The 12,856-nt window shown below is 38.1% G+C and overlaps 1 protein-coding gene across 2 annotated transcripts in view; it reads left to right on the top strand.

Annotated features, from left to right (window-relative positions):
- LOC101887582 (leucine-rich repeat-containing G-protein coupled receptor 4) overlaps window positions 1–12,856 on the top strand; it is a 98,541-nt gene that overhangs the window by 27,975 nt on the left and 57,710 nt on the right. The window contains exons 2-4 of one of the 2 annotated variants that reach the window (XM_059129551.1): window positions 1,368–1,439; window positions 5,285–5,428; window positions 10,229–10,372. In XM_059129551.1, coding sequence (XP_058985534.1) covers window positions 1,368–1,439; window positions 5,285–5,428; window positions 10,229–10,372 — 360 coding nt within the window. The remainder of the gene's footprint in view (window positions 1–1,367; window positions 1,440–5,284; window positions 5,429–10,228; window positions 10,373–12,856) is intronic. The other variant, XM_059129552.1, reaches the window with a different exon arrangement.

Below are 12,856 nucleotides of genomic sequence, written 5' to 3' on the forward strand. Positions count from 1 at the left end.
AATATATTCTTTAAAAATCCACGATTATGGCTCTGAATATCCTTCAAAATATATTCTTTAAAAATCCTCTGAATATCCTTCAAAATATATTCTTTAAAAATCCACGATTATGGCTCTGAATATCCTTCAAAATATATTCTTTAAAAATCCACGATTATGGCTCTGAATATCCTTCAAAATATATTCTTTAAAAATCCACGATTATGGCTCTGAATATCCTTCAAAATATATTCTTTAAAAATTCACGATTATGGCTCTGAATATCCTTCAAAATATATTCTTTAAAAATCCACGATTATGGCTCTGAATATCCTTCAAAATATATTCTTTAAAAATCCACGATTATGGCTCTGAATATCCTTTAAAATATATTCTTTAAAAATCCACGATTATGGCTCTGAATATCCTTCAAAATATATTCTTTAAAAATCCACGATTATGGCTCTGAATATCCTTTAAAATATATTCTTTACAAATCCACGATTATGGCTCTGAATATCCTTCAAAATAAATTTTTTAAAAATCCACGATTATGGCTCTGAATATCCTTTAAAATATATTCTTTAAAAATCCACGATTATGGCTCTGAATATCCTTCAAAATAAATTTTTTAAAAATCCACGATTATGGCTCTGAATATCCTTTAAAATATATTCTTTAAAAATCCACGATTATGGCTCTGAATATCCTTCAAAATATATTCTTTAAAAATCCACGATTATGGCTCTGAATATCCTTCAAAATATATTCTTTAAAAATCCACGATTATGGCTCTGAATAGCCTTGGAAAAATATTCTTCAAAGATTCACGGTTATTGCTAACAAAATTCTACAAAAGAATATCCTCTAAAAGTCCACGATTATAGCAATGAACATTCTTGAAAGGATATTTTTAAAAAATCACAGCCATAGCTACATAAATCCTTAAAAATTTTTAATAAAACAGCTACATTTTTATTCACGAATATGATTCAGAAAAACAATCTACAATTTTTTGGTTATCGCTATGAATATCCGTCTTGAAACATTAATAAAAATCCGCGCTTAAAGCTATGAATATCCTTCAAATATTTTAGCTTAAAAAATCTACGATTATAGCTGTGAATGTCCTTCAAAAAAATTCTTTAGAAAATAACTGTTTTTATCCTTGATATCCTTCATTAAAAAATCACAATTATTGCTCCGAAAGTCCATAGAAAATATTTAAAAAAATCAATAAAAATATTATTTTCCAAACTTTCTTTGCAATTTTTTACAAAATTTGTTTTTATGGCAAAATTATTCATTGTTATTTAAACTTATTTCTCTGTCATTATCAAGCCATAATAACCGTTTTATTCTCTCGATTTTTCTCTTTCCATTTCCAGAGATTTGGGCAATAACAACATAACCAAACTGGAAGCAAATTCGTTTTTTATGGCCAACAATTTGGAAGAATTGTAAGTATTTCCGAAACATTTTCCAAGGCATCATCATCATCATCTTGAATGGCAATGGCATAGTTCTACTCAAGAGGAAATAAGGAGGCACAATCTCACAAGATTGTTCTGTTGAAGTTTTTGGGTCAGTTAATGTGAAGTGGAGCCCCTACCCAGAGAGATTGAGAAATGTCCAAAAGGAGGTTTGTACTTCATTTGGGAGGAGCGAATGAGATATGGGAGGAAACCATAAATTTGTGGAATTTTTCACACATCATTAACATAACGGGGAGATATCAAACAAAATAAGTAGGAAGAAGGTTGAAGGGCTAGGAAAAATTTCAATGATTTTTACAGATCCTTTATGGAAAATAAGGCCTTTAAAAGTCCTTTATACCTCAAAGAGGTTTCTTCTAAACAAAAAATGTCAAGAAACTTTTTTATAGACAGAATTAAAGTATTTTACAAAGACCTGTGAGAGGTTATTTGATGGCCTTCTATGGCCTGAAGACAATTTTCGGCATTTCTGTCCCTTGATGAATCCTTAAAAGTCATCTATGTGCAGAACACCCATTCATGTTCTTATATAGGGAGAATAACCATTCAAGGTTGTCTATATGAAAAATACCCTGCAGCAGAACCCTCAGTCTGGAGAAGACTTATCAAGGGGTGTTTGTACGGAGAATATCCGCTTATGATCTTCTATATTCTTTAGAGGCCCGCTGTAAGTAGAAGACCAAAAAAAGGGTCTTCTATGCGAAACGTAATCTTTTAAAGGACTCCTGCAGGAAGAAGAATCCTTAAAGCGACTTATATACAAAGGAGACCCCTCTAATGGTCTTCTTTATGACGAAAACTTCTCCAAAAGTTCTCTATAAGAAGAAGGTTCCTTTGATGATTTATTTCAGGGTTTTCTTTCGAAAAAAAGACCCCTCTGATGGTCGTCTTTTAAACGAAGAAAACCCTGTTGAGGTTCTTCTATGCCTTTGAGGACCACTCTGAGGATCTTTGATACGTAGAAAACCCTTTTGAGGGTCTTCTATACGAAGAAGACCCCTGTGAGGGTCTTCTATACGAAGAAGTCCCCTTTTAGGGCCTTCTATACGAAGTAGACCCCTGTGAGGATCTTCGACACGAAGAAGACCCCTATGAGGGTCTTCCACAGGAGGAAGATCCCTTTGATGGTCTTCCAGGAAGGAAGACCCATTTGAGGGTCTTCTATACGACAAAGACCCCTGTGAGGGTCTTCTATACGAAGAAGACCCCTATGAGGGTCTTCTATACGAACAAGACCCCTATGAGGGTCTTCTATAACCCTGTGATGGTCTTCCACAGGAGGAAGATCCCTTTGATTGTCTTCCACAGGAGGAAGACCCCTTTGATGGTCTTCCACAGGAGGAAGGCCCCTTTGAGGGTCTTCTATACGAAGAAGACCCTTGTGAGGGTCTCCTATACGATGAAGACCACTTTGTGGGTATCCTATGCGAAGAAGGCCCCCTGTGAGGGTCTTCTATACGAAGAAGACCTCTGTGAGGGTCTGTGAGGGTTTCTATACGACGAAGGCCCCTGTGAGGGTCTCCTATGCGATGAAGACCACGTTGAGGGTCGCCTATGCGAAGAAGACCCCTTGAAGGATCTTCTATACGAAAAAGACCCCATACAAAAAAGAACCATTTGAAGGTCTACTATACGAGGAAGACGCCTTTAAGGGGTTTCTAAGCGAGGAAGGATCTTCTATGCTTAGAAAACCCCTTTGAGGGTCTTCTATGGGAAAAATACCCCTTGTAAGGTCTCCTTTACGGGTAAGACTCTTGGAGTTTCTTCTTTTCGAAGAAAACCCCTTGGAGGGACTCCTTTACGAAGAAGACTCCTTGGAGGGTCTTCTATACGAAGAAGGCCCCATGAAGGATCCCCTTTGACGGTCTTCCATACGAAGAAGACCCCTTTGATACGAAGAAGACCTCTTTGAGGGTCTTCTATGCGAAGAAGGCCCCTGTGAAGGTCTCCTGTGCGATGAAGACCACTTTGAGGGTCTCCTATGCGAAGAAGACCCCTTGAAAGATCTTCTATACGAAAAAAGATCCCTTTGAGGTCTTCCATACGAAAAAGACTCCCATACAAAAAAGACCTATTTGAAGGTCTTCTATACGAAGAAGACGCCTTTGAGGGGTTTCTAACCTAGGAAGGCCCCTCTGAGGGTCTTCTATGCTTAGAAAACTCCTTTGAGGGTCTTCTATGGGAAGAATACCCCTTGTAGGGTCTCCTTTACGGATAAGACTCTTGGATATTCTTCTTTTCGAAGAAAAACCTTTGGAGGAACTCCCTTACGAAGAAGACTCCTTGGAGGGTCTTCTATACGAAGAAGGCCCCATGAAGGATCCCCTTTGACGGTCTTCCATACGAAGAAGACCCCTTTGATACGAAGAAGACCTCTTTGAGGGTTTTCTATGCGAAGAATACCTATTTGAGGATCTTCTATGCGAAGAAGACCCATCTGAGGGTCTTCCATGCGAAGAAGACCTCTTTGAGTGGCTTATATGCGAAGAATACCACTTGAAGGATATTCTATACGAAAAAGACCCCCATACTAAGAAGACCCATTTGAAGGTCTTCTATATGAAGAAGAAACCTTTGAGGGATTTCTAAGCGAAGAAGACCCCTCTGAGGGTCTTCTATGATTAGAAAACCCCTTCGAGGGTCTTCTCCTTTACGGAGAAGACTCTTGGAGGTTCTCCTTCTCGAAGAAAAACCCTTGGAGGGATCCTTTTACCAAGAAGACCCTTTGGAGGATCTTTTATACGAAAAAGGTCCCATGAAGGACCCCCTTTGAGGGTATTCGATGCGAAGAAGACCCCTTTGATAAAAAGAAGATCCCTTTGATACAAAGAAGACCCATTTGAGGATCATCTATGCAAAGGACCTCTTTGAGGGTCTTCTTTGTGAAGAAGACAACATTGAGGGTTTCTATACGAAAAGTTCCCGTACTTTTAGGGTAAAACCTAAAATGCTGATAAAACCAATTTTAGGGTCTTGTTTTGAATTTAAATGGGGCAGAAGTCGTTTCAAAGCATTTAACTTCTTGCCTCCTGAAGAATCCGCTGTACTTCATTATTACCCAGTACTAATGCTTACAGTGTCAACAGTTTTTGTCTGAAGGAAGCTAGTGACAACCGTACACACTTCAGCCGGCACTAGGACAATGCCGAGTTCGTCACCCTAGGCGTCAAAATGAGAAAGTGTTACAGCACTCGCCCTGTTGACACCATCCCCCTACAAACACCCTATCAAACACTACTACTCCCACTAACACCAGCTTTCAACACGCACACACACACAAAAACAGCCAAGACAAATCATTATTCACTTCAAATTTTACTCTCTCTCCCGCCCCACCACCAACAAAAAAGAGCACAGCAGGAATGAACAATGATGTGGTGGTTTATGACAGGGTTTAATCTGTGGCAGTTGTCGTGGGGAGGTCCATGGCATAACTCAAAGATGGGAGAAAAAAAAGTTGGAACCAAATTTGTGGTTTGATGCCACACTTTTTGCCACTTCTCAGTGGCTTCTCAGTAGTTGAGAGTTGCTGTCGCTCACAAGCACACACACTCGCACACACACATCCTCATAAAAATTAATTGAAAATTTCAGTTTTTATAAATAACTTTATTACGCTTTTGTTTGTTGCCATCATTAATTATTCGCCGTTAAGAGTGTTAAGTATAAAAATGCCAAGTAATTTGTTTGTGCTCTGCATTTTTTTGGTGTTGATGCTTTCGGGAAATTATTCAAGTTTTTATCATCCGCTCTTCACTCTTGATTTCACAATTTTTGTTCTGCTTCTTCTTTGTTTTTTGTTCTTCTAGGACATTGGCGGATAATAATCTGGAAGTCTTGGATCCTTTGGCATTTTATGGTTTGTCAAAGTTGAAACGTTTAAATCTACAAAACTGTGGCCTTAAAACATTGCCCGCATTCGCATTTCAAGGTTTAACTAATTTGGTGTCCTTGTAAGTATTGGTTGTGGGAGGTTAAGTTGGGGGAGACATTTTAAGAATTGTTAGTTATTAAGTATTTGATGATATAATCAGATTAAAAATTTGAAAAATAAATAAGTGTGGCTACTTTTGGGCAGAAAAATCAGGTCCTGGTCATACATAGTATAGAGGGGCATATTAGGTTCGTCATTGATCAGAATAAAATTCTAAGAATATTTAGCCCTGTCCGTCCGTCTGTCCGTCAAAACGAACGAAGATAGGAAGCTAAAATTCTGCATGCAGTTCAAGTTCGATGATAGGCTTTATCGGCCAACTTTTTCGGATAGCCCCCATATAACGACACCCCTCATTTTAAGCATTTCGACGTCTTTCCGTGCATTTTTTCAACGGAATTGTGCGGAATTTGGTATTTGAAGGTTGTTAACCATCTTGCAAAAACAGTTAATATAAGTCCACATTATGGTATGTCTCCCACATAAGGGTATTCGATGTTCTGAATGCTTTCCCCTACTTTTTCAGTCGAATTGTCTGCAATTTTGTATTTGAAGTTTATAATGGGCGTTTAACTGCCTTTCAAAAAATCTGTTGATATAGGTCCTCAAATTGACTTTGTACATGTCATGGTGGATGGTATCAAAAGTTCGACTCGGTCGAACTTACTACTTTTTTACTTGTTTATGTGGAGAATTTTTGGAGGAATATTTGTATTGTGGTCCTATACGACGACACAGAAATTTTTGAGTTTTGCGAACTGTGGCTGCACTATTTTCTCTATTTTATAAATCGGAAAAATCGTCCCTAATCAAAATAATGGGTTTAGACCCCAGGGTTTTGACCCCAGGTCTCATTTTACTTGAACATTTGGAGTTAATGTAGCCATGTCCGTCCTTCTGCCTGTCATGTACATCAACTCCACTTTTACGTGGATCAAGTTCGAGCATGGGCAATATCGGTTCACTACTTCTTATAGCCCAATTTTCTTATTCAAAATTTTGAAAAAAAAAAAACAGTAATAAAATGTCAAATATCGGGCGGGGCCGACTATATGATCTGGTACCAAATACCATTGTTGTGGAGTGCATATTACGAATGTGAGGGAGTTAAAAGCAAACTCGGACGGAACATGTATGTGGAAGATATGGCAATATCAGAACCAATTTTCACCAAACTTGAAACACTTGATTCTAGGCTAAAGTCGATTGGAAGTGCCAAAATTCACTCCATTTGGGCTGATATAAGAAATTTGGTGTAGAATAAACCTGAAATCAGGCTGAGATAAAAAAGCTGCAAAAAAGTTAAATGCCATAATTTTTACGTTTTTTTTTTCTAAATTTTATTGAATGAAAGCCAAAAATGTCGGAAATAGCATCAAATTTTAAAATAAGTTTAGATTTGTTCGAATTGGTCACCTTTGGCACGAATTAAGGCCTTCAAAGGGCCAATTAAACCGTCACACGCTGCCTGAATGATGCTCTGCGGTATTTTGGTCCATTTCCGGCGAAGCGCTTGCTTGAGGTGATCGACACTTTGATATTTTTAGTGCCAACCTTGCTTTCCAAAATACTCCAGACACAATAGTCCAACGGATTGGTATCCGCAGGTTTTGGTGGCCATTGTGCGCTGGAACCTCATTTTGTAACCTTTGCGAGGATCCTCTTTTTGTAACCATTCTTGTGTGGCGCGTGCTGAGTGCGATAATGCTGAGTCCTTTTGGAATGTCCAAGGTCTGCGGCCAAAATGTTTGCGTGCCCAAGGCTTTAATACACCCTTCAGAATGTTTTCGCTATAATATTCGGCATTTATTCTGATGCCACGGTCAATTAATACGAGCGGAGAGCGATCATCGGTTGTTATGGCCGCCCACACCATCACCATGTCCGGCGCTTGAGTTCTGGTGGCCAAGCGAAGGTGCACATTTTCAGCTGACCTCTTTGACAAGTAATGATCGTTTTCATTTTGTTTTTTTTCAAACTGCCGGACAACGAATGTCTCTCATCGGAGAGAGAGAAAACCAAATTCGGCAGTTCACCGCTTTCTGTCAAGTGATGCAACTCTTTAGCTCTTTTGAGTTTTTATACCCTACACCACAAGGTGGTCTGGGTATTACGTCTTTGTGCATTTGTTTGTAACATGGAGAAGGAAGCGAGATAGACTCATAGTTACTTTTGTGGAACGAAGAGGGCGTAGGTAAAACCACCAAAATCCTGTGGGGTGACCCAAATGAGATAAAAACGAAGAATCTTTTATTGCTAAGCAAGAAGGAGACCAGTGAGGTGACAGGCATCCTTACGGGGCACCAGGGCCTACAAGCTCATCTATACAAGATAGGTTGCACAGATAACAGCATATGCAGGGCGTGCAGGGAAGACGACGAAACTTTGGAACATTTTCTCTGTATACGCCCAGCGTTTGCTAATATCAGAGCCCAATTCTTTGGGAGCGACACTATACCAGACCTTAGTCGGATCATGGTAAATGATATAAAACAGTTAAGGAATTTCATAAAGGCAACAGAATTTAAATTATAACAGACTGTTTAACTGCACGTCTTCCTCGGTAAAACCCCTCTGACTAGAGCGCACAACAGGCCTATACTGGCTTAAGTGCATGCCCAAAAGGGCTTGAGGCGAAATTGTTTTTGCCCCTCTCTTTCAACCTAACCTAACCTAACCTACTTTTGAGGATCTCCATAAGTCACTTTCTGAGTTGATTTATGCATGTCAGTTCGTCTGTCCGTCCGCCCGGCCGTCTGTCCGTGTATTCTTGTGAACAAAATGCAGGTCGCATTTATTACCGATTGAGATGAAATTTTGCACACATCATTTGTTTGGCCCAAGGACGACCCCTATTGAAATTGTAGATAATCGGTCAAAATTTAGATATAGCTCCCATATATATCTTCGTCCGATTTGGCTTTTATTGTGCACCAAAAATGTAATATCAGACCGAATAGTATGGAATTTTGCACGTGCAACCAAATTAGGCCTGAAAATAAGTATGCCAAATTTGATCAAAATCGGTTCAGATATAGCCATAGCTCCCATATATATTGTTCATCCGATTTGTTATTTTTGTCCTCCGCAGCCGTAATAGGCACTCTGTAACAACAATATTTGGGAAAATATATTAACTGCAGCTCAGAAATATCTTTGCCAAATTTTATCGAGATCGGTTCAGATTTGGATATAGCTCTCATATATAACTTCGTCCGATTTAATTTTGATTGAGCACCAAACGTCTAATATTTGTCCAAATAGGATGAAATTTGGCACATACGACCGAATTAAGTCTAGAAGCTAGTATGTCAAATTTGGTAATGATCGGTTCCGATATAGCTATAGCTCTCATATATATTGGTTATCCGATTTGTTATTTTTGTCCTCCGCAGCCGTAATATGCACTCTGTAACAACAATATTTGGGGAAACATATCAAATACAGCTCAGAAATACATTTGCTAAATTGTATCGAAATCGTTTCAGATTTGGATATAGTTCCCATATAGAACTTCATCCGATTTACTTTTTATTGTGCACCAAACGTCTAATATTTGTCCAAATGGGATAAAATTTGGTACTTACGACCAAATTGAGTCTAGAAGCTGGTATGTCAAATTTGGTGATGATCGGTTCCGATATAGCTATAGCTCTCATATATAACTTCGTCCGATTTAACTTTGATTGTGCAACAAACGTCTAATATTTGCCCAAATGGGATGAAATTTGGGACTTACGACCGAATTAAATCTAGAAGCTGGTATGTCAAATTTGGTGAAGATCGGTTCAGATGTAGCTATAGCTCCCATATATATTGTTCTTCCGATTTGTTATATTTGTTAATATGCACTCCGTAACAACGATATTCAGGGAAATATATCAAATACAGCTCAGAAATATCTTTGCCACATTTTATCGAGATCGGTTCAGATTTGGATATAGCTCCCGATTTCAAATAATTGTGCACCAAATGGGCGATACAAGTCCGAATTTAAAAGATACAAATGCTTCGGTATATTTAGTCCTTTGAACTTAAAATTATAATTATAATCATAGGGTGTATGATTGAATTCACCCATAAAAACTTTTAATTGTTATGCGAAGCTGTACTAAATTAGCAAAGTGGTGTAGGGTATCATAAAGTCGGCCCCGTCCGACTTTAAGACTTTTTTTTACTGGTTTTAATTGTTTTAATGTTAAACAATGTTAATGGTAATTTATGTGTTTCTAGTCTAGTTAATGAAACGCCTGAAAGTATGCCACATATTTTTACTTCCATTATTAAGAACTATTTGATTTGGATAGGAAAATGATAGTTCTATTCCCATATTTAACCTATATTTATTAATATATTATATTGAACTTTTATAAATATTATTTACTTTTATCAAATATTCATATATATTTTTTTCATTTGTCTTTTTGTCCCACACACACACACACACCCATACAAAAACACACATCACAAAAAATTGGTATTGCAATTGAAATGCGTGCCTTTTCTGTTTGACAACGTTTATATTGCCTTTCCTTTCCCGTTTTTATTACACAAATGACAAAAAACAATCAAATCGAATAAAAAACCCATATAAATGGAAAAAAACTAAAAAATAAATGATTTAATTTATTTATTCCAATTTATTCGAACGAAAAAAAAAAAAATACAAAAAACAATTGGCTTTTATCACAAACCAAAAATACACATTTTCCCATTGTACACTGTCCTTACAATGACAATCACCACCGCCACCACCATCTCATTTCCTGTATCCTGGAACAAAAAAATGCTATTATCCTCCTCTTCAATCAAATGAAAGGCAATTAAATGGTAACGCCTTAGCAAGCATGGATCGCAACAGCCTGCAGCATTTGCCAAAATTACGCACCCTACGACTCGAAGGCAATTTATTCTATCGGATACCCACTGATGCTTTGGCTGGATTAAAGACACTCGAAGCACTGTGAGCCAATCATGAAAAAAAAAAAATATATATTGAGCATAAAATCTTATTGTTTGTTAAAAGATAATCAGAAAATATATATAACACTATTAACATAAATATGTGTTGCATTTACATATCATACAGGGTATCCCAAAAAATGATGGATAAATTTAATTTTTTTTTAAAATATCTACTCAAATTTAAAATTCATTGAAACACATTGGCTTACAAACCCATATTTTCTTCCTGGTATTAATTTGGAATTTAAAATTTTCAAATTTTATCCATTTAATTGGGGATACCTTCCCTTCACCATATTATCCTTTTAATGTAAAATAACCATAACTGCACTAAATGATCCTTATACCGTTGGTGTGCTTGCATGCTGAACATAAAATCAAACGATTTTTTTTTTTCAAAACCAAACAAATTAGGAAACCAAAAATTCATATAAAAAGCCACCGAAATAATGATAGGTCGATTGGTTAAAAATCTTACCATATGAAATTGGCTAAAAAACTCTCGATGTGCTCGTTTGAATGTTTGTTCAAAAACCATTTTCAAAATAACTGTACTAATGGCTAAAGCTTTATTTGTTTCAAATAAATTTTTTCATAAAATGAGGTCTTCTTTACTAGAAGACCACTAGAGGTCTTCTTCTATACTAGAAGACCACTAGGGGTCTTCTTCTATACTCGAAGACCACTAGAGGTCTTCTTCTATACTAGAAGACCACTAGAGGTCTTCTTCTATACTAGACGACCACAAGAGGTCTTCTTCTATGCTAGACGACCACTAGAGGTCTTCTTCTATACTAGAAGACCACTAGAGGTCTAGTGGAAGACCACTAGAGGTCTTCTTCTATACTAGAAGACCACTAGAGGTCTAGTGGAAGACCACTAGAGGTCTTCTTCTATACTAGAAGACCACTAGAGGTCTTCTTCTATACTCGAAGACCACTAGAGGTCTTCTTCTATACTCGAAGACCACTAGAGGTCTTCTTCTATACTCGAAGACCACTAGAGGTCTTCTTCTATACTCGAAGACCACTAGGGGTCTTCTTCTATACCAGAAGACCACTAGAGGTCTTCTTCTATACCAGAAGACCACTAGAGATCTTCTTCTATACTAGAAGACCACTAGAGGTCTTCTTCTATACTAGAAGACCACTAGAGGTCTTCTTCTATACTAGAAGACCACTAGAGGTCTTCTTCTATACTAGAAGACCACTAGAGGTCTTCTTCTATACTAGAAGACCACCAGAGGTCTTTTTCTATACTAGAAGACCACCAGAGGTCTTCTTCTATACTAGAAGACCACCAGAGGTCTTCTTCTATACTAGAAGACCACCAGAGGTCTTCTTCTATACTAGAAGACCACCAGAGGTCTTCTTCTATACTAGAAGACCACTAGAGGTCTTCTTCTATACTAGAAGACCACTAGAGGTCTTCTTCTATACTAGAAGACCACTAGAGGTCTTCTTCTATACTAGAAGACCGCATGGGGTCTTCTATAGTAGAAGAACACATTAGGTCTTCCATAGTAGAAGACCACATGAGGTCTTCCATAGCAGAAGGCCACATGAGTTCTTCTATACTGGAAGACCACTAGAGGTCCTCTTCTATAGTAGAAGACCGCTTGAGGTCTTCTTCTATACTAGAAGACCACTAGAGGTCTTCTTCTATGCTAGAAGACCACTTGAGGTCTTCTATACTAGGAGACCACTAGAGGTTTTCTCCTATACTAGAAGACCACTAGAGGTCTTCTTCTATACTAGATGACCACTAGAGGTCTTCTTCTATACTGGAAGACCACTATAGGTCTTCTTCTATACTAGAAGACCATAAGTTTTTTAAGATTTGGTCTTGGTCTCTATTGGTCTTCTCTAGTCTAGCAGAAGACCTATTGGTCTTCTCTGGTACAGCAGAAGACCTATTGGTCTTCTCTGGTACAGCAGAAGACCTATTGGTCTTCTCTGGTACAGCAGAAGACCAATGGGTCTTCTCTAGTGCAGCAGAAGACCAATGGGTCTTCTCTAGTACAGCAGAAGACCAATGGGTCTTCTCTAGTACAGCAGAAGACCAATGGGTCTTCTCTAGTACAGCAGAAGACCAATGGGTCTTCTCTAGTACAGCAGAAGACCAATGGGTCTTCTCTAGTACAGCAGAAGACCAATGGGTCTTCTCTAGTACAGCAGAAGACCATGTGGTCTTCTCTAGTCTAGCAGAAGACCATGTGGTCTTCTCTAGTCTAGCAGAAGACCATGTGGTCTTCTCTAGTCTAGCAGAAGACCATGTGGTCTTCTCTAGTCTAGCAGAAGACCATGTGGTCTTCTCTAGTCTAGCAGAAGACCTATTGGTCTTCTCTAGTCTAGCAGAAGACCTATTGGTCTTCGCTAGTCTGCCAGAAGACCTATTGGTCTTCTCTAGTCTAGCAGAAGACCTATTGGTCTTCTCTAGTATAGCAGAAGACCTATTGCCACCAGAAAATCTATTGGTGTTC

Source organism: Musca domestica, unplaced genomic scaffold, assembly GCF_030504385.1.
Source record: "Musca domestica strain aabys unplaced genomic scaffold, Musca_domestica.polishedcontigs.V.1.1 62, whole genome shotgun sequence".
Classification (NCBI taxonomy): Eukaryota; Metazoa; Arthropoda; class Insecta; order Diptera; family Muscidae; genus Musca; species Musca domestica.